The 26,030-nt window shown below is 39.8% G+C and overlaps 2 protein-coding genes and 1 long non-coding RNA gene across 5 annotated transcripts in view; 1 reads left to right on the top strand and 2 right to left on the bottom strand.

Moving 5' to 3' along the window:
* CCDC146 (coiled-coil domain containing 146) overlaps positions 1–21,178 on the top strand; it is a 130,564-nt gene extending 109,386 nt beyond the window's left edge. For both annotated transcript variants that reach the window (XM_006049862.4, XM_025291061.3), the window contains 10 exons: positions 3,789–3,884; positions 4,780–4,950; positions 8,076–8,164; positions 8,257–8,421; positions 9,665–9,889; positions 11,456–11,684; positions 14,981–15,109; positions 15,650–15,787; positions 19,423–19,671; positions 20,975–21,178. In XM_006049862.4, coding sequence (XP_006049924.2) covers positions 3,789–3,884; positions 4,780–4,950; positions 8,076–8,164; positions 8,257–8,421; positions 9,665–9,889; positions 11,456–11,684; positions 14,981–15,109; positions 15,650–15,787; positions 19,423–19,671; positions 20,975–21,178 — 1,695 coding nt within the window. The remainder of the gene's footprint in view (positions 1–3,788; positions 3,885–4,779; positions 4,951–8,075; positions 8,165–8,256; positions 8,422–9,664; positions 9,890–11,455; positions 11,685–14,980; positions 15,110–15,649; positions 15,788–19,422; positions 19,672–20,974) is intronic.
* LOC123334693 lies at positions 973–11,456 on the bottom strand. The gene is made up of 3 exons (XR_006552745.2): positions 7,741–11,456; positions 7,113–7,148; positions 973–2,715 (listed from the first exon to the last, which is right to left on the bottom strand). It is a non-coding gene; the product is annotated as an uncharacterized LOC123334693 (long non-coding RNA).
* Positions 21,179–23,664: 2,486 nt separating the features above from the next.
* LOC102396228 (gamma-secretase activating protein) overlaps positions 23,665–26,030 on the bottom strand; it is a 97,275-nt gene continuing 94,909 nt past the window's right edge. For both annotated transcript variants that reach the window (XM_006049867.4, XM_044946582.2), the window contains 3 exons: positions 24,937–25,038; positions 24,667–24,766; positions 23,665–24,215 (listed from right to left, as the gene is read on the bottom strand). In XM_006049867.4, the coding sequence (XP_006049929.2) occupies positions 24,124–24,215; positions 24,667–24,766; positions 24,937–25,038 (294 nt within the window). In that variant the 3' untranslated portion in view covers positions 23,665–24,123. The remainder of the gene's footprint in view (positions 24,216–24,666; positions 24,767–24,936; positions 25,039–26,030) is intronic.

Genomic DNA, 26,030 nt, shown 5'->3' with positions numbered 1-26,030 from the left:
AATTGTGGTAGAATGCTCACAAGTTGTTAGTATTTTAGTAAAGAAATGCTATTTATATTGGACTACTTCTAGCTATTAAGTCCATAAAATAACACTCATATAGCATTAGAAATGAAAATAAAAGTCCTTTTCCTTCCCTGATTTCAAGAAAAGTCTATGCTTTTGTTCTAGTTCAGTCTCAGGGAGAGACTAACTTCCTCTTTGAACTTATGACTTATAATTAGCCCAGCCATGGTCCTATGCTAACTGGCAGTACTTGAAAATAGGAGAGGGTCAGGGCAGACACTCCCAGCCTGAACATTTCAGACTTGCAAGCATTCTAAAAACAGAAAAGATAAAAGATAAGCAAGAACGGGTCAGGCTATTCTTCAAAATTTGTTTCCCCCTAGGGACAACTGTTTGATTCTCTTAGGCCTTTGACTGTAGAGACTCTCCCAGAATTCCACAGACCTCATGAAAATTTGAAATATTTTAGAAAAACAACAGAGCCTTAAAGAAACTGAAGTTCACTGATACAAAGTAACTGGGATGTTTACAACAACAGAATATGCCTAATTTCTTAATTTTATGAAAGTAAATGTTTGTTCATGTATTAAAAATGTTAGGAAAAACAGACACCAAACTATTAATGCTGCCTCCTGATGAGCAGCATCTGAATGTGGAAGTGGGGAGTGAAGATGTTTAATTTCTTACTTTACCTACTTTTTTCATTTTTTGTTACAATAAACACACAGTTTTTAAAAATATATCAAATGCTACTCTATAAAAATCAAATAAATAACTAAAATGAATAAGCTTACAAAACATACTATATATACAGCTTGGGGGCTCGAAAATAATGGTCTATTACTTTACCTCGGTATTAGAACTTTGATACTTGATCAGTTTTTCTCTTCTCCATTAGTGGAAACTTCAGCTTAACTCTAGCCTATTCCCCAGATTACCTTAGGAAGATTTCCTTTGGAAGAGATGTATCAATCAGGTTTTTAATTTGGCTTCAAGAAGTAATAGACACTCAGTTACAGTGGCTTAAGTAAATAGGGGTTGCTTCATTCAAATAATTAAAAAATCCAAAGATAGGCACACACCAAGCATTTTCACATAATGGAAAGTCCAGAGCCTCTGAGCTTTCTCGTCTGTCATCTATAATATGCATGTTTTTTCTCCAAGGTTACAAAATGGCCATTAAGCCTCTGGGCATAAGATCATACAGAAGTGAGGAAGGGCAGAGAGCAAAATGCATATGGCAGCTGACCTGGCTGACACTGTGTTTCTAAAACAGTCACTTTTCCAGGAGCCCCTCCAGTTACATTTTATTGGCCCGCCCTGGCTCTTATCATCACCCCCAACTTTGAAGGAGTTTGAAGATTTTTGGATACACTGCAGCTCTGAACAAAACTGGGGTTCTGTTAGTAACGTCAAAGTGGAGGACAGATATTGGCTAGGCAGCCAGGAAGGAAAAGGCAGAAGGAAATGGCAACACACTCCAGTATTCTTGCCTGGACAGTCCCAGGGACAGAGGAGCCTAGTGGGCTGCCGTCTATGGGGTCGCACAGAGTCGGACACGACTGAAGCGACTTAGCAGCAGCAGCAGTAGCAGCAGGCAGCCAGGAAGCTCTGCTACCAATGCCTCACCTTATTACCTCTTTCACAAACAAAGCACATGTAATTCCCTCCTGAAACTGGAGGGCTGGGTTTGTGGAGAATTGAGAAAATGTCAAAAAACAGTTATACAGAGTTCAAAAATGAGTATCATTCACTGTAGTATTGTTTGTAATTTAAAACATTGGAAAAAACTTAAAATGCCTGAGACCTGAATCCAGGAAAATTTGTCAGGAGCCTTTAGTTTACAGAGGAGTTGAGTTGCTCTCATCATATCTTCTGTAGAAACTGTATAAGCTTCTCTAGTCCCTGTCAGTGTACATGTACAGATTTGCCTACACTTGGGAGCAACATTTAGAGCAGCCTGCTCCTGGGCATCAGTGGCAGAGAAATAGTCAGGGACCAAGATACTTGCTGGACTCCAATCTGTCCAGGAAGAATTAACTCTACTTTCCAGAAGGAAAAATCAAAGTCTTCCTCACTGGCTTCTCAACTCTTCCTTGAAACCTTCCTTGATTATTCAAGTCTATGTGGAGCTCTCCATTTTCTGACCTCCTGTAGGAATTATCTGCTCATCCAAATCACAAAGTCTATATATTGTTACATGGATTTCACAATACCATGTCTCATTTTCCTAAGTCCAGTACATGCTTCTCAGCAGCTAGCTCTCTGCAGTAGGAGAGGCCATGGAAAGCAAGATGTCATTGGGCCTCTGTGGGCAAAAAAAATGCTACTGAAGATGCACAGGTTCATGGGTGTGGAGCATCCAAAGACACATTTCAGCTACTTTAAAAGATCAGTGTCAACTTCAGAAGGATCCTGTTTAGTGACCTTTAAATCACTAAAAGAGTATGATCTTCTCTTCTTGGGACACATTTCAGTAATATTCAACAAGTGTGTGCTGTCACAGTAGGAAATAAACCACATCAGACTGGAGTTATGAGCTTTTGATGTGAAGATCCAACTCGAAATCTTCTCTGAGTCAAGTATGCAGTCAGCACCCCCAATGTAACCCTTCTGTATCCTTGGATGGTACTCCTTCCCCATCAGCTGCCATGTGTCTTCTTTTTCTCTGCTCTCTTCTCCATCATAAAGAATCCAATAAGTTCATTGCTAATAAGGGAACAACATCTTATAATGAGATGTTCTCTCTTCAAAGTATTTTGACAGATGACAAAAGCACAAGCTAATACAATAGAAATGTAATGGTGGAATCTCAAGTATCAACAAAAAAGTTGATTGAGTTTTCTTTCGTATAACAACTTTCCAGGTACTCAAACTACTACAGAGCAGACAACTATTCTGTTCTTAATAATTCCTATTTTTCTTTATAGTATTTCATAAATGAATTCAGGTAAGTATTGATATAAAATAATATCATTTGAATACATGTTTCCAAAGTGCTGAGTCATTAAAGAGGTAGTAAAATACAGTGTTAAGACCATGGGCTCTGAGTCTAACTGCCTGGGTTTACACGTATACCACCATGCAAGGTGCTTAAATGTCTTTGTTCCTCATTCTCATCTGTACAATTGGAGATAATATTACCTACCTAATGGGGTTATTATGAGAATTAAATAAGACTATACACATGAGCCGGAATAGGGAATGGCACCCCACTCCAGTACTCTTGCCTGGAAAATCCCATGGATGGAGGAGCCTGGTAGGCTGCAGTCCATGGGGTCGCAAAGAGTTGGATGACTGAGGGATTTCATTTTCAACTTTTCACTTTCATTCATTGGAGAAGGAAATGGCAACCCACTCCAGTGTTCTTGCCTGGAGAATCCCAGGGATGGTGGAGCCTGGTGGGCTGCTGTCTATGGGGTCACACAGAGCTGGACATGACTAAAGCGACTTAGCAGCAGCAGCATACATATAAGCACTTAGAACTTTGCTTAACACATATTCATGCTCTATAAATGTTAGCAACTATTAGTAGTAAGGTTTTTATTTCCAAATGAATAAGAAGTAGAATATTAGCAGCTGGTGAATTACAAATCTCTTGCAAATCTTCATATTTCAATTTACCATGACTTTACAAAGAACAGTCAGCATAATAAGCAGTTTCCTGTAAGAGTAAGCATCATAATTTGCCCACCATTTTCAAAAGGTTCATGATGGGGTTGACTACAGGACACTGAAAATTTCTTTCTTGTATAATACCTGTTTTAAATTCTGATTTCCAGATTGAAGGTATTCCTAAAGATGATTCTACATTATCTGAGAGAAGGCGAGAACTCCATAAGGAAGTTGAAGTAGCTAAGAGGAATTTAACCCAGCAGGTTAATATCAAGTTTCACTTAAGTTTCTAAGAATGACTAATGCAAAGCTGTGTTTTTAACTGTGTTCCATGAAACCTTGTTAGTAGAAGAGTCAAAGAAAGTATGATCCTACCTAATATGAGTCTGTTTCTTTATCTCAAAGTCTACTCAAACCCACATTAAAATTTTGGAAGAGGAAAAAAAATATGTTTGAGCTGGCAAAAAAATTATACAAATTCATGAGTTTAAAGTAAAAAGCCTGATTCAAAATAAATAATAAATGCATTATTTCACCAATATCCAATTTCAAATTTTGTTTATCCAAAACCACTGTCAAAGTAAAACATGCTTTTATTTCTCTGCAAAGCTTTACTTGAAAATACAGTCTGAATAAGAAAAAGTTCTATGCTATCATGTTTGCACATTCTTTTTATAAGATAAATACATGGTGCTAAGGCAGCAGAGTTACTTTTTGTGTTTTAATAAAATAAACTCTACACAGAAGATTTTAAAAGTAGTCCGAGATACTGGCCTTAGTTCAGTTCAGTCACTCAGTGTCTGACTCTTTGCAACCCAGTGAGCCTCAGCACGCCAGGCCTCCCTGTCCATCACCAACTCCCGGAGTCCACCCAAACCCACGTCCATTGAGTCGGTGATACCATCCAGCCATCTCATCCTCTGTTGTCCCCTTCTCCTCCTGCCCTCAATCTTTCCCAGCATCAGGGTCTTTTCAAATAAGTCAGTTCTTCCCATTATGTGGCCAAAGTATTGGAGTTTCAGCTTGAACATTGGTCCTTCCAATGAACACCCAGGACTGATCTCCTTTAGGATGGACTGGTTGGATCTCCTTGCAGTCCAAGGGCCTTAGTGTGTTCCTTCAAATAAATACTTTATAATATTTGTGTTTTTCCAAAAGAAAATCCTATCAGAAGCTGAGTCTAAGTTAGTAGAACAGCAACTTGCTGAGGAAAACAAGCTTTTAAAGGAGCAAGAAAACATTCAAGAACTGCTTTTCAACCTTGTCCGTATGACTCAAATCAAAATTGATGAGAAGGAGCAAAAATCCAAGGATTTCCTGAAAGCTCAGGTAACTGCATTTTTGTAACCATTCATTAATTACCACAACAGTCCAGGGTAGCCTCATGTTAATACAATGTTCATTAGAAAACTATGACTTTAAGTCCCCTTCAAGTTCAGTGACTACAGGGCTTCCCTAAACAAAACTCAACCATGTAATGAAAAACAGTCCCAGGATTCAGCTGGCAATAGTCAACAATCTAGAGGGAAAAAGAATTAGATCAATGACAATGAGCAGAGGATTTGAAAGATGACAATTTCAGTAAGAATAAGGTGAGTACCTCCAGGGGAAATGGCTGACAGGCTCAAAGGCACAGGTGCCTGTGATTCAGCGCCATCCCACAGTCCATCGTGATCTACCCAGAACAACTCAGGAGCCGCAGCATCAGACCACTCTCCTTCCCAAGTTCATCGAGTCAGCATCATTTAAACCATTGTGAGGACAGTTACCTTTAGTAACTGTTTCGCCCTATGCCTTTCCTGGGCTCCTGACCAAGGGCCAGAGCTGACTCAGTGCAACATCCCCAAACAAAATCAACAATGAAACAATAGCAAAACAATCTTTCTATGATAGGTAAAATCCTAACATTACAATCATTTATTCCACATAAGGATTGTGTCCAGAGACCCTCTTTTAAAAATTATTATGGAGTTTCCCTGGTGGTCTAGTGGTAAAGAATCCACCTGCCAATGCAAGAGACATGGGTTCCGTTCCTGGTCCAGGAAGATCCCACATGCCCCGGAGCAACTAACCCCAAGTGCTGCAACCACTGAGGACTACACACTCAGAGCTGGTGCTCCACAAGAGCAGCCGCCACAATAAGAAGCCTGAGCACCACAGGAAGGAGTGGCTCCCACTCGCTGCAACTGGAGAAAGCCCACACACAGCAACGAAGACCCACCACCCCAAAAGCTAAAATAAGTATACAACTCTTCTTAAAAATGATGACATGTTACTAAAGTAGAATACCTAAATTTACCATGTGACCCAGATGCTGGCTGTTTCTGAGTGCAGCTTTGTTTAATTCTGACCAAGCATTCACACAGAGTAGCGTTTCTTTCTTGTTTTTCGGAAAGAATGCACAACGAAGCATTAGTGAGCCATGAGGGTAAATACAGGTGAGAGAAAACTGAGGTAAAGATCTGTATCACACAACCCACGACCAACTATTCAAACTGCCCTTTCACTGTCTATTGCCACATCCCCCACCACCCCCAGAATATTTGAGAGAGAGAAACTAAAAGTTTAGCATGGCTGGGGCATGGGAAGATGGGGAAAGTATGTCAAATAGTGACACCCGAGAGGAGAGGTCAGGCAGTGAAGGTCACTTAATCCCCGTTGAACAGTTTGGAACCTTGTCCCAGAAGCTCAGGCAAAGCCCAGTAGAGTTCAGGGGGTTTCAGTAAAGAAAGGAAAGACAGTGGACAGGGAGGAATGGGGAAAAGAAGGCAGCCTGAGGGAACAGCGTGGCAGAGCGGAGGAGGAAGAGGAACCAAACAAGGAGCAGGATACTTGGAACATGGATCTGTTTCATGAACTAGACAATTTTTAAATTAACCTCAAAACCTGATACATGTGTTACCCATGTGTGACTAATCTATGTCTGCCAAATCTTATGACTAAATTGGCTAATTTAGCTCTGTACTTGCTCTCAAAGGAGATCAATTCTTTCTCTTGAAATATGGAAATCAATAAAGGAAAAATATTGTTTCCCTGAACTATTCTGAGCATTAGGGATTGATTAATCTGTTTAACAGTGGTAATACACTATACCTTCCATAAGGAACAGTCAATCTTATCATTTATTTTCACCTCTCGTCTACAACCCTAAGATAAAAGGTGAAGGGACAAAGAAAGTAAACGTTGCTATCACCTCCAAGTGGGAGTGGATGACTACATTTTACATCTCTTTAATTCTTCATAGACACAGTTACTTAGATGTCTAGTTTCTTTTATGGGAATTGCTCTCACAGTCCTTAAGGCCAGCAGAAACTGGTTTCTTCTAGCAAAATTCTGTACTTCTTTGAATACATTTCTCACCCTAGATGAGAGACACAACATCTTTAGATTTGAAGATGTAACTAGTTCATTTAGCACTTGGTATATCTTGAGGACTTTGGAAACAATAACTGCTGTCTTTTAAAATATTTGTGTGGAATCTTGTTTCTTACCTCCTTATGGGGCTGGTCTCACCATAGCACTTCATTCTGTAGGAAAAAACACCCACAGTACAAAATAACGGAAAGGTGCTTTAAAATCATGGTTTCAGGGACTTCCCTGGTGGTCCAGTGTTTAAGAATCCACCTTCCAATGCAGGGGACGCAGGTTTGAGCTCTGGTTCAGGAAGATTCCACATGCGGGGGCGGGGGTGGGAGGGAACTAAGCCGCTGCACCACGGAGCCTGCACCCGAGAGCACTTGCGCCCCAAGTACTGAGCCTGCATTCTGAAGCCCCTGCCGGGCAACTAGAGAGAAACCTCCGTGCTGCAACTAAGACCCACCACAGCCAAAAATAAATAAATAAACAAAAATAAAATTATGACTTCAGTCTCTCGCCAAAAATCATTGAGGCTTCAACTCACAACAGTTCTATGACAACCTAGAGGGTTGGGATGGGTGGGAGGTGAGGTGGGAGGGATGCTCAAGAGAAAGGGGACATATGTATACCCATGGCTGATTCATGTTGATGTATGGCAGAAACTAACACAATATTGTAAAGCAATTAGCCTCTAAAAAGAAAAAAAAAAAACCTGATTCCAAACCCCCTCCCTCAACTATCCTTCACAAATTCCTCACTCACCCAACCCAATCATGCTTTCCGTAATCATTTTTTGGATCATGAAAAGTTCCCTGAAGTTTTCCTCAAACCAACGTGGGCAGGCTCCTTTTTTCCCCTCCTCTCTGGATCTTTCTGTCCTTTAATGAACCCTTTGTCCTAGTCAATGCAATTCAGTTCAGCTGGCCAGGTAATTTTCAGCCCCCGCCCTCACCTCTTCCCTGTGATCTGCACAACCCAGCTGATGAAGATAGAATGGTCTTTATTGGATACTTATGAGATGGGGTGAGGCTGGGAATATCCACATGCTGTTGGTGGCGGACTTTTTAAAAATTTCACAATTAACTTTTATATTTCAGCAAAAATATACCAACATTGTTAGGGAGATTAAAGCAAAGGATCTTGAAATCCGGATACACAGGAAGAAAAAACGTGAAATTCATCGGAGGTAAAACAATTACTTGAGGACTTATCTAGTTAGTTTAAAGAGGGAAACAGATATTTATTTCACAAGTTTCAAAAATTCTTGTGTTTTCACAGACTTAGAGAGTTTGCTAAACTGTATGACACTATTCGAAATGAAAGAAACAAATTTATTAACTTACTTCACAAAGCTCACCAGAAAGTCAATGAAATAAAAGAAAGGCATAAAATGTCATTAAATGAACTGGAGATTTTAAGAAATAGTGCAGTTACTCAAGAAAGGTAAGTCTTACAGTAAGTACTGTCCTTTCAAAAGTTTCTCTTCTGAGTCACTGAATGATAAAATACCCTAGGGATGATGAAGTAGAAAACAAGTCTTCTACAAAGCTAGAAAAGCCCTTGCTCACATACCTTGCTTTAGAGATGACAAGCTAAGCATTTGAATGTGATTCCTTATGCTTCTACTTGGGAGCTGTATTTTTTTTAAGTGAGGGGAAAACTAAACCTGTAACTATTCTCATTTTATTTTCATTTATTCATCTAGAAATAAAAGCACAAATTTGACAATCTGCATTTAAAGTTAGAAGACAATCAAATGTTAATTAACCAGCATCCCAAGATTGTAGTCCTGAAGCATCTAATGTGCTTGTGGGAGGCAGTATAGCAGAGCTGTTAAGAGAGGTGACTTTTCTAGACTCAAATCCCAGTCCTGCCACTTGCTAGTTGTGTGACCTTGGGCATGCAATCCTAGCTCTCTGGGCCCACTTTTTTTAATCCATAGAAATAGTCCTTTATATAGGACTTTTTGTTATTAAATGAATTAATCCAAGGATTGTTTTTTAAACTTTATTATTTACCATGTGACAAGATCTGGTGGACTCTCCCACCTGTATTTAGTCCCTGATCTATAGAATCTATACAACCTGAACTTTTTCTGGTGGCCACTATTGCCTGGTTTTCTTTCCTAAAGATATTACAAAATAGGCTCTTGTGTGGGGGGTAGGAAGGGAGATGGGGGTAGAGCTGAGAGGGGACCGCTATGAAAAGGCAAACCTAACATCCTAATCAGGTTCTCATCCTACATGAAAGCAAATGTCATTTACAGCGGCCACGCATTCATTCGGCATTGATTCTGATGCCACATTAAGTCAAGCACTACGTTAGGTCCAGTGGACATTGTCAGATATAACCACCTTCACCCTCAAGACAGCAGAGTCCCCTGGGGACAAAAGAGCAGTAAATGAATCACTGTAGTCTCTTGCTTTGATAAAGGGGAGCAGCAGATTCTTGGGGCACAAAGGAAAGATGTCCTAATCCAGATTAGAGGAAGTTGGAGACTTGGAAAATTACAGAAATTCCTAAAGAGTATGACATGATGAACATCATCATTACTAATACTATTGTCATTTCAAGGAACATACTAAGGCAAGAGCTACTTTGATAGTTTATGTTTCTGAAGTCTTTATTGTTTTTAAAGAAACTAAAGGAAGTTATAATCATACCCATTTTCCCATTATTTTTAAAGAAAGCTACAAAATTCAATGCTGAAGCATGCCAACAACATTACCATCAGAGAAAGCATGCAAAACGATGTGTGCAAAATTGTAGCAAAACTTCAAGAAATGAAAGAGAAGAAAGAAGCCCAGTTAAATAACATCGACAGACTTGCTAACATGATCACAATGATTGAAGAGGAGATGGTACAGCTTCGGAAGAAATATGAAAGAGCTGTTCAGCGTCGAAATGAAAGGTGAAAACCAGGCACCTGATGTGAGAGTAAAGAACCCAGAGACCTGATTTAGAAATGTTGCCCATTTTTCCATCTAGACTTGACAGTGAACAGTGAGGGACATTTGACACTTAGATGTCATTAGCCTCTGCAGGGCGGGGAGGGGGGCTGTATGCTTTCCTTGAAAATAAGACACTTCATCCTCATATGAGAGAGAGGCAAGAGTAGGGTTTGGGAAGTAGGGTTTGCTTGCTTAAAGATCACAGTCCTTTCTCAGGGTACCATTTAGGATACTATCAAATTATTTCAGAATAATTGATATAAATAAGAAGTCTTTTGATCTTGTATTCACTTTGGGGACAGATTTATTACATGATTCACCCAGTACATTTTCTCAGCAAGTAAGTATCACCTTCAAGAGGTGTTACCCTTGAAGCATTATTTCTCCCAGCTATAATAATATTAATTGATTACTACTTAGCAGTTTTCCCAAGTTTCTTGTGCTCTAAGAAATCTGGCATTTGAGACTATAGAACCTTGTAGTAATTATGTCAGGCATTATGTATTTTTTTTTTCATCAAACCTTGCTTGTGTGCTGTTCTGTGTAAGGCTGTGTTCTGTGTAAGTGCTAGGCCCTGAAAGTAAAAAAGGTGATAAAGCACCGCACCTGGCTTCTGATGTCAAGAGATCAAAGATGCTCAGGAGATGACCCAGTGAACAGCAAGTGAGCAAGAGCTGAGAGTAACCAAATGTAACCCTGTGCACACATGTCTTGAGGGAGGCGAGAGAAAGAAAGAAAAAGCAATGAAAGATTGCTTTGGGATAATAGATGGGATAACTCTGGGATAATAGATGCAGACAGTATCAGGGGAGAACTTCAGGGTCCTGACGAACACAACTTTTTCAAAGGCCTGGCAAGTGTTCTCTCTGCGAAAAGAAAGTCCTCTTATGTGGCTCCTGGCACAAATCAAAGCATGTAGGCAGTGTGTTCCCAGACCTTGGTCAGTTCTGTGAGGCAGGAATTAGAAAATTCTTACTTTGTTTTTTTCCCATAGTCTCCTCAGGAGGGGTCTTTCCCCTGGCATGATTTCAAAAGACAGGATTTTGCTTATGGGGAAATGTGCATCAGAAATATTTAACTGTGAAAGAGCCTAATGGGTCTGGCAAGTTAGAGAGAGCAGAATAGCTGCAAGAAACACATTCCCTGGCTGCCTGCCTGGGTACCTCTGGCCAGATCTTGGCTGGCGAGTCTGGCCCATGAAAAGGGTCTGCAGAAAATCAGACTCTGGGATCACGTTGTTCATGTGTGGGGAGTGACATTCTTTCCCATCCCGGGAGAACCTTTGGGACTTGCCAACAACATAGTTAGCTCAGAGTTCAGATGCTAAACAACTCTCTCTGTCTCATGCCCAGAAAAATTCAAAATGTAAGAATTTAACTAGAAAGCCAACAGTGAGTGTCTATTGTCTTCTGGAATTATGCAATGTTGATGTGTTATTTTGCACCCAAATCCAGAGGGAACCACAATGACTAGTAAAACAGTGGCCTCAAAATCCTCTCAGCCTCTGCCTTTCAATTTGACCGTAGTGGTGTTCAGCTGATAGAGCGGGAAGAGGAAGTGTGCATTTTTTATGAAAAAATAAATATCCAAGAGAAGATGAAGCTAAATGGAGAAATTGAACTACATGTCCTAGAGGAAAAGATCCGATTCCTGAAACTCAAGATTGCTGAGAAGCAAAGACAGATTCACGTGACCCGGAAATTACTGCCAGTTAAGAGTGCTTTGGATGCTGACTTAGCAGTGCTCCAGATTCAGGTGGGAAATGTATTCATAACAAAATTCCTGGGACCATTTGCCTTTTTATTTTTTTCCTCCTTTGTTTGTATGTCACATAAGTTCTTTCTTGTAAATCAAGCCATGCTACTCCTGGTACCTAGGAGAACTCATGACTTAAATGTCAGGGTACAATCTGTGCTTCAGACATCTGAACTATAGACTGTCTTTCAATCCCTGGTGAATCATTTTCTGCCTTTCTTGGAACTTAGACCCTCACAAATCTCAACTCTAGCTCAGCTTCTTCAGAGCTGGCTTTCGCTGTGTGTGTTCAGTCATGTTAGACTGTAGCTGACACCATGGACGGTAGCTCACCAGGCTCCTGTGTCCATGGGATTTCCCAGGCAAGAATACTGGGGTGGGTTGCCATTTCCTTCTCCAGGGCATCTTCCTGACCCAGGAATTGAACCCCACATCTTCTGCATTGGCAGGTGGATATTTTACCACTGCACCACCTGGGAAGATGACAGGCTTCCACCACCACCCACATAATTATGTTTCTGATGCCTGCTGGAAGATCTTGCAGACCATCTAGCTCTCTTATTTTTTGACACTCTTGTTCTCTAGAGCCAAGATTTTTTTTTTCTTATACATTGATAATCATATATAGACTTCTTGTTAACACCTGTAATTTCCCTGTAATTTAATAACTTGGCCTTTGATGTGTTTTTTTTTTTAAAGTGGAATAAATTCATAGCATTTAAACACAAAATAGCCAATAAATACAACCATTAATATAAAGCTATTTTCTTCTTATGTAATAATTATACTTTTTTTCTTAGTGAAAATAGAAGAAAAAAAAAACTAAAACATTTGAGGCTAAATTTTTCCCATTGATTCAATGTAGCAGGAACACATTTTAACCTATGTTTTCTAAAAAGTCACATTTGCTTTCAGATTTTTTTTATTGTAAAACTAAGACAAGTTCCACTTACAAAGTTTTGTAAAACATGTTAAAAAGTCAAAGAAAAATTACATCCCTAAGATATAATTACTATTAAACTTATGAAAAATTTAGATGAGATCCTTTTGGTCTTTTTGTAGGTATACAGGCAAATGATTTCATTAGCTCATGCTATAGACACAGTGCTGGGTCTTTTTTTTTTAATCATGTCATGGCAATTTATAGGACTTTATGAAGTTGGATGATGCGTCTACTATTTCATGGCATTTGAATGTATAATATGCTATATAGACAAAAGGGTCTTTCATGTTGCACAAATACACTAAGGTTTGGATTCCAGTGTTTCTTCAGCTGTGTGTTCTCCCGTTCACTTCTTGAATAAGTGCAGCCCTGACTCAGAGCCCCCAGGCCTCCCCCAGGTCTCCCACAAACTGACTCCTGCTTCCAATCAGTGGTTCATTTGGGGGATCCCCTCCTCAGATCGCAAACATGGTGTCCGGTCCACTTCTGTGTCACACTCCTCTTTCCACCTGCACAGACACAGGCCATTCCTGTGAGGTCTGTGTCTGTAAACTGACTTTACTGAAGAACTGGGACGCCAGTGTGAGAGGATACGGTAAAGAAATGCAAAGGAATTCAAATTAAGTATCAGACAAGTAGAGTTGTTAGGACCACCCCACCACTGGGAACAGTCCCCAGGTGTATTGGCCCATGCAGCACCCAGCCTAGCTCGTTTCACAGCCTTGTCTTTCCATCCTTCACCCGCCACCATCTCCCTTCCACAGCCTCACCATTCCGGATTGCCCCCCAGGGGCAATCTTAGTTCTAAACCAAAGAACAGTTGAGTAGAAAGCTTCCCTTTAGTCTTCAGACTGCATCTAATTATTTAATTGTATACTCAGCACTAATCGCTTGGTGCTTTGAAGGATATGATGTGCAATTCTGAACTTCAGGCAAGCCCCAGCCATGCAGTGCCAGATCCCTGTCATGTCCTGTTGTTTGTTATAGTGACAGTGTTTTATGGTCTTTTTTTCTTCCTCCCCCAATCTTCCTCTTTTTTGTATCATTTTCAGAATTCTCTTAAGGTTTGACTTTTTTGGTTTCTTGAAACAGTTTTTAATTGTCCAACAGTCTAATCCAAGGATTGTCATGAGTCACATTTTCCTGCAATATTTTACTTATAATGATAGCCTCTTTTTAGGGTTCTCAGAAGTCATGTGAACTATTTTAGGACATAAGAACACCATTTTATATAGAAAAAGGAAACAGTTTTTCTTCAAGCCCATGGGAAAATAAGATCAATCAAGGTACCACTTTGATAAGCAAGTACCATATATTTTTTCCTATTTAATTCCCTAATTAACCATGGAGACATTAAATATTATTAATAACAAATACAACAAATGCTTAATTACACATATAAGGATAATTTAACTCCATTTAAAGGGTAATTAGGAAGTGTGGAGAGAAAGAAAAAAATATTCATGTCACCATTTGAAATTCTTTTTTGTTGGGAGGACAAGAATAAATTAAAAATTTTAAATTCTACCTATATCACTCTTGGACATGTTGTCAAGTACTCTAAATGTATTGTCTCTTTTAATGGATCAATCCCATGAGTTTGGGATTATTTTCCCATTTGACAGTTGAGGAAACTAAGGTTTAGAGAAGATAAATGATTTGCCTGAGATCATACAGATTTTCAGTAGAAAAGCTAAAAGTGATGACTCTTGGTTTTTACTGTGTTCAACATCTCTCCCTATAAAACGGCTAGGTTTAGCTGCCACTCCTGCTTGGGAGTTTCTGTATTTCTTCATCTACCTCCAAAGTCTCAAGGTAAACAAATATAGTTGATACATGAAACAACATATTGGGTGTTTACCAAAAAAAATACAAATAGTTCAGGCTATTCCTCACAGACTGTACACTGTGTTCACCTAGTAATAAGAACTTCACTCTTCTCTGGTAGGCCATTAAGCCCATTGCCAGCAAAGGGATTTACACTGGAGGCCAGTGTGTTGTGGGCCCTGTACCAGTATGCAATAAAGAGATCAAGTGTGTATAGTCAGAGCTCTGCAGCTACACAGTATCTCATGAATATAACACAAACGGGAAGTAATAAAAGGACTGGTTATCAAGTCTTTCTTTTTTGGTGCCCCAGAAATCACCATCTTGCTTTGTATTAATAGAGTCAATTAACAGGCATCTTCCTCATGGTACCATGAGTGAGAAGAAACACTGTCTCACCCCGAGTCCCAGCTGAACGGTTGTTAAGAATTCCCTTCCAACTTTGCCTGGAAGGACCCTAAAGACCCTGGGCTATGTGACTTTAAGATTTACTGAGCAAAGTTAATGTTTCTTTCTTGTTTAATAGTTTTCACAGTGTACAGACAAAATAAAAGACCTGGAGAAAAAGTTTATAAACCCTGAGGGTGAGAACAGAACACGCTTACTTCCAGGGAAAGATATGACTGAGGAAGAAATGATCAAAAAAATGGATGAGGTAAATGTCTTTTCTTAAAATAGCATCTGTTATCCCCTTGTTGATCAGTGTCACAGATATCTGTGGTACTGTTTCATGTTATGCAGATTAATCCCTCATGATTCTAGTCACTAATATAGTCCTTTCATTGTAATTTAGTAACAAAATCTAAGCTTGACTTTAGATGTTGCCAAAAGAAGCAAAATTTGAGTGCTTTCAAGATATCCATCTCCATCTCACAGCCCACAGGAGCAATTTTGGCATCTTAAATGACTTAGTCTTCCTGATGGGAGCGTATCAGAGGAATGACAATATGGGAGCTAGATGGAGCCGAGAGGTCCATTGTTTGCCATGGGGAGAAAGAACTCCATAGCGCATGTGAGGGGAGGGGATGGAGGAGGCTGGAGAGGGTAAGTCTGGACTTCGTCCAGTTCTAAAGATTTTCTGGAGTTATGAAGGCAAGGGGTTTTCATTGGGGAAAGGGGGGAATAGTACTCTAATTAGGAAAGATTTTGACTTGCATGACTTTTTTTCTCCCTTTGAAATTATTTTTAACTGTAGCTGGAACTACAGCTGGCCAAGAAGGAGGAGAAGTTGCTGGAGAAGGATTTCATCTATGAACAGGTCTCCCGGCTCACAGACAGGCTCTACAGCAAGACGCAGGCCTGCAAGCAGGACACACTACTCTTAGCCAAGAAGGTCTGCCAAGTCCCTGCCCTCTCCCTTCTGCCCTTCCTCCTCTATCACCCTCCATTTTCCATAGATGGCTTCATTTACTGAAAAAGCCCTGGAGAGGTTAGGCTTTATGACCAGAGAAATACAAAGAATTAAAATTTATACTGTAAAGATGACTCTTAGAGAATTGCCCAAGGTTAAGTTTCAGTCTTGTTTCCCTGAAGGAATTCTCATTATAATGGGAAATTCTAAGCCTTTCAATGACAGTACACAAATTTCACTTAACAGAGTACGTACTCAAAAATGACCATCATTATCTTCATATTTCATGTGCCATGTTAAATCCTTTCTACTTCCTTATAAAGGGAGGGCCTCACTTATCCAGCGGTTTGCATGGGAATTGCCTAAATCCAGAAGCAGCCAGATCCCAGCAATAGTGTTGTTTAGAGTCTAAGTCGTGTCTGACTCTTTTGCAAGCCCATGGATTGTAGCCTGCTAAGTTCCTCTGTCTGTGGGATTTCCCAGGCAAGAATACTGGAGTAGCTTGCCATTTCCTTCTCCAGGGGAATTTTCCTGACCCAGGGATTGAACCCACATCTCCTATATTGGCAGGCAGATTCTTTACCACTTAGCCACCAGGGAAGCCCCCCAGAATGGAAGGGAACCATTAAAGAGAAGCAATCACACAACACCACAGGGTGGAGCTGCCACCAGGCCCCACTAGTGAGGAAAGGCCAGTAACACTGAGCTTCCTAATTCCCTAAGCCTAACACACCAGGGCTTCTGATCCAAAGCTTAGGGGTCAGGCAGAGACTCTGGAAGCTATACCAAGAGGAGCGAGGCTGGTGATTAGGATGCAGCAGGACTTTGCACAGTCTGGAGTCAGAGGGTCTGCTGCCTGCCTGGTCTCCCCAGCCCCTTGGAGAATCCTTCTGTGACAGCTCAGGGTTTTATTCAGTCTGCAACAGTTACTTGAGCTGCTGTGTGCAAAAGGGGAAAGGACTCAATGTCCACACATTGCAAAAGGGAGGAAGTAGTTAAGAAGATACCACAGATAACAGTAACACCATGCCTCCCACTGTGGGCTCCTGAGGGCAGTGGTTCTTTCTTATTCTTAGTTTTCCGGATGCCTCGCGTGTACTAACCTCTAGAAAAACATTTATTGAATAAGTTGACAGTTTTGTTTGAGAAACAGTTCTGGCACACTACATTATTGTAAATCTGAAGCCTTCTTGGCCTCTTTTATGAGTGCAGCACTTGTGCAAATCTCAGCTTTGCCTCATAAAATAAGAAACCTTAAGAAACTTTTTTAAGCTCATAAACAGCCTAAATTAGCATATCTGGAGTTTCTTTAAATGTTGCCTTCCTTTCTTTTGGAAAATGAATTTCCCTTTCTGTGGGGGAAGTTGGTTTTGCTGAGGGCTGGCTTGTCAAAGCTGATGGCAGTCTCTCTGGTAGTCAACTGGAAAGCCAGAGTAACACAAATAGGAGCCGTCGAGACCATACACTTGGCCAGGAAGGTTCCAACAGAACTGTGTCCTTTCCTCATGATTTATTTCCCCTTTCCTTTCCCCACCTTCCATGCTCTCTACCTGGCTTTCATCCTCCTCCATTTAAAATTACCTCTTCATAGTAGGCAGAGTTGGAAGAGAAGACATTCAGATCCCAGATCTGTGATTTACCAACACTAGCAAGTGATCTTGAGAAATATACATAATCTTAAAACTCAGTTTACTGATCTGTGAAATGGGTGTGATATCAGCTAACGTGGTGGCAAGCATCACATAGTCAAGCAGAAATGGCTGGCCCCTTGCAGGTGCTCAGCAAGGTTGCATAGCTCATCTCTCATCTCTCCTGGAGAGCTTATGGCTCCTCTTACAAGTTTCCCAAATGAACAGAAAATGGGAAATTTCAGCAAAGACGTAGAGAACCCAGAATAACACCATCCTTTTTTTTTTTTTTTTAATGGAGGAGAAGAGAAGTTGGTTACTTATACACACACTCAAGTGTGCAATGGCTGATTAATTAATGACATTTAAAAGAGATAACGACTCATCATTGAAGCTTTGAATGCCTATCATTTTTATTCAAATTATGCTTCCTGAAAATTAGTGCAGCATAGAAGAGTTATAAAAATTTATATTCCCAGACTTCCCTGATGGTCCGGTGGTTAAGAATCTGCCTGCCACTATAGGGGACATGGGTTCAGTCTCTGGTCTGGGAAGACTCTACATTCCAGGGGGCAACTAAGCCTGTGCGCCGCAACTACTGAAGCCTGCTTGCCCTTGTTCCACAACAGAGAAAGCACCACAGTGAGAAGCCCGTGCAGCACAACCGGAGAGTAGCCCCGTTCGCTGCAACCAGAGAACGCCTGCACGCAGCAACGAAGACCCAGTGCAACCAAAACAAAATTATCTGCCCTATCCCATTAAAGAGACAAAGTTTGCACATAATAATTCGTCATTATATTTTCAGAGGAAAGTTAAATCACCAGCAGCAATGTTTCTGTAAGCAAATGTACAGATAGACCAGTATATACTCTCGGGAAGAAAGCGTTTTGAGGTAGGGTGTAGCTTTTGGAAGCTCATTTTGTGTCTCAGTTTTGAACCTTGGTTTGAACCTTGGTTCAAAGGACTGAGCAATTAGACTAAGAACGTATTAATTCCTTCATTCAACAAACATTCAGTTTTAATTTTGCCTCCTATATTCTAAGCACTGGGGCATTATGAGTAAAACAAATAGACCTTGTCCCCATGAAGAATACGTTCCTGTGGGATGACAGGCTATACCCAAATACATTTATACTATGTCAGTAGTGAAAGGATATGAAGAAATACTAAGGCAAAGTAATACAACAGTGAGTGCTTGCAGGTGGAAGGAGTCATCTCTTACTGCCCCACCAGGGCTAAGGCCACACTGAAAGGCCATGCGGTGGGCCAGAAAGCTTATAGGAACCACCAATTCCAACTTTTACTTCTTTTCTGTCCTTTAAAATCAAAATTTCCACTTAGTCTTATCTTTTAATTCTTTGATTCTTTAATTCAATGATAAATAGCTTATATGAAAAGGTAAGTACATGTATGTAAACACACACAACTAGGGATATTACATTTCAAATTACTGTCCAGATGGTCCAGTTCAGCTCATGCTTATGACCTCATAATGATGACCTCATAATGATGCATCAATAAAACACACATGTTGAAGGGTAATAGCTTCTATTAAAAATCATCACAGATGCTGATTATCTTATTTAAGCCAGTGTTAATACACTGTAACTAATACAGTTCCATTCTATCAGATTCTCCCTCCTGGATAAGTAGCAAACTAGTAAGAAGGCAAAATCAGGTCAAAACTTAGACATCAAGAATATCCTTTCCCTTGTTCTTACCACGTCTTAAATATGGAGACACTAAACTATTCCCCTCAATTCTACCTACCTGGAAATCCATTGACTAGATGAACAGATCTCTTTCTTTTCCCTCCTCCTTGTCCTTATTTCACAGCCAGAGTGTTAGGCTGAATCTCTGAGGTCTCTGTGAATTTCCACTTAACCTCTCCCTTCTTCAGGCAAGAATGCCACCCACTATCACAGACAGCCAGTAGCCTGTCTTCATGGAGTGTATACATAGGCTAAGCCTTGGGCTTTTTACTCCTAGATGAATGGCTACCAGAAAAAGATCAAAGATGCTACTGAAAAAATGATGGCTCTTGTTGCTGAGCTGTCCATGAAACAAGCTATGGCCATTGAACTCCAAAAGGAAGTCAAGGAGAAGGAAGAGTTCATCTTCACTTGCAATTCCAGGATGGAAAAGGGTCTTCCCCTCAATAAAGAGATTGAGAGAGAATGGTTGAAAGTACTTCGAGATGAAGAAATGTATGCCATGGCCATCGCTGAAAAGTCTCGGGTAAGCTATGGCTTCTTTATTTTCTACATTGCATTTGTAAAGTGTGCCAGGAAGGGCTGTTTCAGGGGTTGTCAATCTCCCAAAATACATGAAATTTTTCTACTCCACAGCACACAGAGTCCCAACAACTCATTAGAGAGAAGTTTTGCTTTTTTTAAGCTATTATGTAGGTAGTCAAAGTACAACAGTGCAAAGCGTCAGAATATTCCCTGGAGAACATTTGGCAAGCACCAAGTCCCACGCCAGGGCCTCCCTCTAGCATGGCAATGACCATGCTGGCATTGGTTTTATCTTAGATCTCTAGTCTGTCTTTGCAGCCTTGTTCAGACCATACCTTACTCTTCGATGTCCATCTGCTGTGGCCACCACAGCATATTGTGAGGCCTCAAGCATATGCTCATCACAGGTTTCTGAAGACTCTACATTTGGTGCAAAAGCGATGACTCCAGTGCCACCCTTCTTCTCCCACCAATGACCTAACTCTATCACTGACCCCACTTAGGAGCTGTGTGTCCAGTTCTTTTTCCTACTCCCATGATTTTTCAATAATCTTAGAGTGGAATTAGGCATCTCTTTCAAAAAAGACCTGCAACTTACTCTTGACTATGGGGCAGACATCCCCAGAAGATCACTATTCACTCTCTAAGCCAAGAAAAAAGTGTATTCCAAACACATACTAAGAATTCTTGAAAATAGGGTCTGACTTATCATTCTCACACTCACTGCCTAGGATTGTATTTTTGAAGGCATTCAGATTTTTATCTGTGGTGTCCCAGCTGTTATTTACCTGTCTCCATTTCCGCCCCCCCACCCCAAGTTCTTTTTAATGCTGTAAGAGATTCCTGTTGTCCAGAAACACAGGCAGAATCTTGAGGCTCAAAGCAAGCTGCTGACCACTTTCCTCTAATTCTATTTTACTCTTCCTTTGTACCATTTGCTCACCAATGACCTACCAAAGGAAATAGATTATCCTGCCTTTGTCACAGACATGGAAATAACTAGTGCTTAATGTAAGATACTAAGTTTGGAATGTGGTGACTTTAGGCCCTATCAACCAGTTTATGGTAGACCCTAAACTTCAGGAACAGAGTGATGCTTGAGCAACATGGGTCATTCTAGTGAGAGGAAACGTGTGTGGGGGTGTGTATGTTTGGTGACTCTACCCTCACACCCTTTTGTCCCTTGGAATATTGGCCAGCATAGCCAACGGGTGCTCAGACCCAGCTGTGTCTGATGGGCCCTGGGGATGAAGTGACTTAACCACTGTTTTCAAAAACTGAAAAGGATAAATCATTCTTTGCAGGAGTTCTTGGAAGCTGAAACTCGCCAGCTGCCCAATGGTGTTTACACAACTGCGGAGCAGCGTCCAAATGCCTACATCCCAGAGGCAGAGGCCACTCTTCCTCTGCCAAAACCGTATGGCGCTCTGGCTCCTTTCAAACCCAGTGAACCTGGGGCCAACATAAGACACATAAGGAAACCTGTTATAAAGCCAATTGAAATCTGAACATGTGAACCAACCCAGGCTTCTGAAGGAGATACTTCAACCAGGCTTCTTCACATCCACAGCTGGAAAATGTCAGCAAACAGCCCTAAATTACAAACAAACACAGTATCCACAATTACCCAACAGACAACAACATATACTTCCTTCCATTCATACTCATCGATTTTTCTTTTTCACTCCATCTCTTGATTACATTTCAGAAATATATAGTAGTCTGAGTGTTATACAAATGCAATAAAAATAAATACTTTTTCAACAAAGTACAGAAATTGGCAGTGGTCTTTATTACAGAAAGAAAAGGAGATCCTGCTCAATATACTCATTTAAAAGAGAAAGAAAAAATGGTTTAAAAGAAAAATATCGCAAGTATCACAGGGGCATAACTCACTTTGTTAAGTAAATAGCTATATTGGAAGTTGATGTTGATAAATCTAAACTGAAAAGCAGTAAGGGACCTTGACTTTTTTAAAGTGACATTATAAGTGATTCTGTTTACAAATAAAGAATCCTTTTGTGCAAAACATTCATGCCCTATTTTACCTTTCTTAAAACTAGATTCTCCACAACATTATAGGCAAATATACTTGTGATTACTTTCTTTTGATGCCAGATCTTTCAGAATTTCAATGAAAATATTTATAACTCTGCATGTGAAAGAGTTGAAACTGAGGCCAGTTTCACTTATTTCATTACTCTATATTGTATTGCACCCAAATATACTTTCATGATTCTGTTTACTTTCTCATATAAAAATACACAAGTAGATTTGAAGCCTGTGGTTTTTCCACTCGTTAATATGCTCAAACTACTGTCATTTCATATTGATATCAGCTACGAATTTAATTTCTCTACTCTGGGAGCGAGAAATATCACATTCATTTGTTTTGCTAAATCAAACAAAATCTGTGCCAAGCCCCCACCTGATAGACTGGATCTACAGAGAGACTGAATGGGAGTGCCTATAAGTGATGCTGTATAAGCTGTGGTTAATGCCAGAAAATACTGCATACTTACACACAGCTGCTGTGCTGTAGGATCAGTAATTAGGGATTCAAAAAACAAACACATAAGAGGTTTAACAATATCAAAAGGAAAAATAATTTTTAAAAATCAGAATGGTTTGAATGCTTAAATATTACAACAATGCTACAGGTCTGGAGAGTGAGTTACCACTGTGCATTGGAGTGGCCAGGGATCGATCACTCAGATGCAACTTTTTATCTGGCCCTTAAGCATAAATAAGATTTTAATAAGTGGAGGGGAAAAATCCAGGTGGGGGGAATAACCTGAGCAAGACTTGGAAGTAAGAAGACAAAAGCCATGCTCCAGGCCCAGTAAGCCAGCGTGGTATGAAGGGAACACCAGTACTAGGGAAGTGTATGAGGCCAGGATATTGGAGATCTTAAATGTCAAGGAGTTTGGAATTTATCCTGTAATAAATGCCAAGTGCTGGAAGGATTATGAGGAAAGTGGTGATAGGATCAAACTAGTGTTTATCTCAAATATGCGTCAGATGAATTAGACCAGAAAGCAACAGAAACAAGCCTGGTGAGAAAAGGAAAGCATAGGGAATGAAAAATAGTGACCTTATCAGGAGGAAAAATCAGCACCGCCTTGCTGATTTGGCTCCAAGATTTTGAGCCTCAGTGACCATGAAAGATTTAACCAAAACGGGAAATTCTGTAGGAAAGGATAATTTTTAGAATACAATGATGATTTTAGAAAAGCTGAATTATTATACCAGCTAGTGATGTTTGTAATCATTAAAATTTTACAAGTTCACTGAGGGAACAAAAGTAAAGGGTCATGGGCTTTTTTACAGGAAGCAGCTATATTATGGTCGGAATGTCACTGTAGAAGAGAAAGGGGAAAAAAAGAAAAGTGGGAGAACTCATTAGGCTTCATGGGGTTCGGGGAACATGTTCATGGACTCATGATTCTTGACAGGAATGAAATGGCAAAGTTCAAAGAACAAAGGAGGCAGGCTAAAACTTTCAGTGTTTTTTTTAAATGATGCTGCTGCTGCTGCTAAGTCACTTCAGTCGTGTCCGACTCTGTGCGACCCCATAGACGGCAGCCCACTAGGCTCCTCTGTCCCTGGGATTCTCCAGGCAAGAATACTGGAGTGGGTTGCCATTTCCTTCTCCAATGCATGAAAGTGAAAAGTGAAAGTGAAGTTGCTCAGTCGTTCCAGACTCTTAGCAACCCCAGGCTCCTCTGTCCATGGGATTTTCCAGGCAAGAGAACTGGAGTGGGGTGCCATCGCCTTCTCCTTTTTAAATGATGAGGTATTGCTAAATCAAACTTTTATAAATATAAAAAAAAACTCTTTACAATATTAAATACAGTTTCATCTGAACCTTCACAAAGACAAATCCTACTCTATGTATGTTCAAATTGTTGTATTCTACAAATTATTCTGTACTGGAATTAATAGATCTCACTTTGTTTAAATTTAGTTTTTAAAAAAAAATCCTCTTTCCCAATAGAGTTTTTCTGCAACTTTATTTTTCTGCTTGTCGCATACTCAATGACACATCTAATTTTTGTTTTTCTAAGCACTGTTCCTACATTTTTGAAACATATTTTATTTCAGAGTATAACAGAAACTAACTTTTGGCCTATGAGAGTACTAGGAAGATCAGTCACTTGGAAGAATTTACACCATTGCCATTGCAGTGCCAATTGCAATGCCAAGGCCATGGCATACCTCCTTGGACAGGTTGTCATTTCTCTACACTTGACTGTTCATCTGCTGTTCAAAATGGGAGAAAGCACAATGGTTTAGTTCTAGCTGAACAAAGTATTAAACTGAACTTCAGAGGGCTCAACAAAGTACTCTGACTTTGGTTACCAATATAAAATATTGCTAAAGAATTCTCAATGAGAATGGAGCTAATAAGCAAGATTAAAATAGTGGAAGCAAATATAACTATATTTTCTCTTTATAATCCTAAAAGCATTGCAGTGTGTTTCAGAGCTGCTTCCTCTACAAATTTTGCATCCACATTGTCATGTCCTTCAAAAGCATACAGAGCTGAAAGAAAAAACAGAGAAAAGAGTTACTATGAGGTCACAGAACATTTATAATATGGTGCCTACAACTCACTGAAATCATAGTTATTTTATATCCTATTATATTATTATATTAATATAATATTATATATATTAATATATATTATATTATTATAATAACGTATTATTCTGAGAATGTATTGTTAAAATTTATTAATCTTCAGCACCAAGAAAGGCCATTCACACCAACCAAATGGGTTATAACTCTTAATTTTTTTAAAACCTGAAAGGTGGTTATTCCCTTGGTAATTTAGGTAGTAAACTGTATATTGCTAATTAAAACCAAATGCAGTAAGATCCTACTTACCAGTAAGGGACATTTTGGCAAGAAAAGGGTACACAGAAGTAAATAGAGACTGATGGATGTATCAAGGGAAAACAGGCAAATTCTGAGAAACAGAGGAGTGACTTACCTGGATTGGAGGACTCAATGTCTGTCAGGATGTGAATGAAGTAGTTCAGAGGCAGAAATTCTACACTGAATGATGACTTGTCCATTACAGAACTCCAGGGCTAAAAGGGAAACAGCTGTAAAGTCAGTTGATTCTCCAAAAAAGCATGAACTTAAAGTGGTAAGAACTATAAATTGCTGTCCATACTTCAGCACCAAGAAAGGCCATTCATAAAATGGACAAAGAAGCTCCAAAAAACATATAGAAGGGCTCCGCTCCACACAGACTCACCTGTTTGTTGTAGTTCTGAAGCAGTTGCTTTACATGGTTCCGGGAAATTATATTAGAACTAACAGGATGATCCCAAAGTCGACAGATCTTCTGACCTGTAAGCTATTTTTGCAAATTAAAAAAATATGTAGAGGAGGATTTTTAGGGCAGTGAAAATACTCTGTATATACTACAATGAGAGATATCTCCTTATACATTTGTCCAAACTCACAGAATGACCAACACCAAGCATGAACCCTGATGTTATCTATGGACTTCGATGATTATGATGTGTTAGTGTGGGTTCATCCATTGTAGAAGATGGACAATTCTGGTGGGAGCTGTTGATAATGGGAGAGGTCGTGCATGTGTGGGGACAGGGGGTATATAGGAATCTCTGTACCTTCCACACTAAATAAATTTAAGTCAGTAATTAAAAATATGGAAAAAGAGAGAGAGGAGCCTATAGCTCACAGCAATAAATAAATTTATCTTATATCTATTCATAATTTTACAAGCTGTATTCCAGCTAGTTAGTCTAAAAGATGTCATCTTTATAGTTAATGATCTTTGAGAAAGGCCATTTCCTATGAGGTATGCTTCTGAATTTTGAATAAATACTCCCTTAAACGCAACTCTGTGGAAAGCAATTTGTGCACTGATGTTGCCAAACTTTTTTTTTTTAAATGGAGTTCATCTGTTACTCTTCAAAACTGAGTATGTGCATGCCAACCCTAAGTGATATTTTAATATGAAGCTAAAGGTTGTAGGCATGTACTCTGAAAATGTCTTGCCCAAAAATTTCAATTCCCTAAGAGTATAAGGGGGGGAAAAAAACATGTTCAGAAACCAAACTAAATGTTCAGAGATATTCCCCAGAGAGATCTAGCCATGGAAAATATGCTTTGTTTTCTATTCTTGCCTTTACGTTACAAAGCAAGATGATTAGGTTCCGAAATGCATCAGACACCCCTTGGTGGGAGGATCATGCTAGAGATATGAGTGTTTAAGGTACATAAACAGCACAGAGCTGGCCAAGGCTCTCGGGGCCAGGAAGTCCACAGAGTTAGAGGCTCTAAAGACCTTGCAGTGGGATTTCTTAATTTCACAGCATT

This window comes from Bubalus bubalis, chromosome 8 (genome assembly GCF_019923935.1).
Source record: "Bubalus bubalis isolate 160015118507 breed Murrah chromosome 8, NDDB_SH_1, whole genome shotgun sequence".
NCBI lineage: Eukaryota > Metazoa > Chordata > Mammalia > Artiodactyla > Bovidae > Bubalus > Bubalus bubalis.
This window is presented reverse-complemented; position numbering and strand designations above follow the sequence as displayed.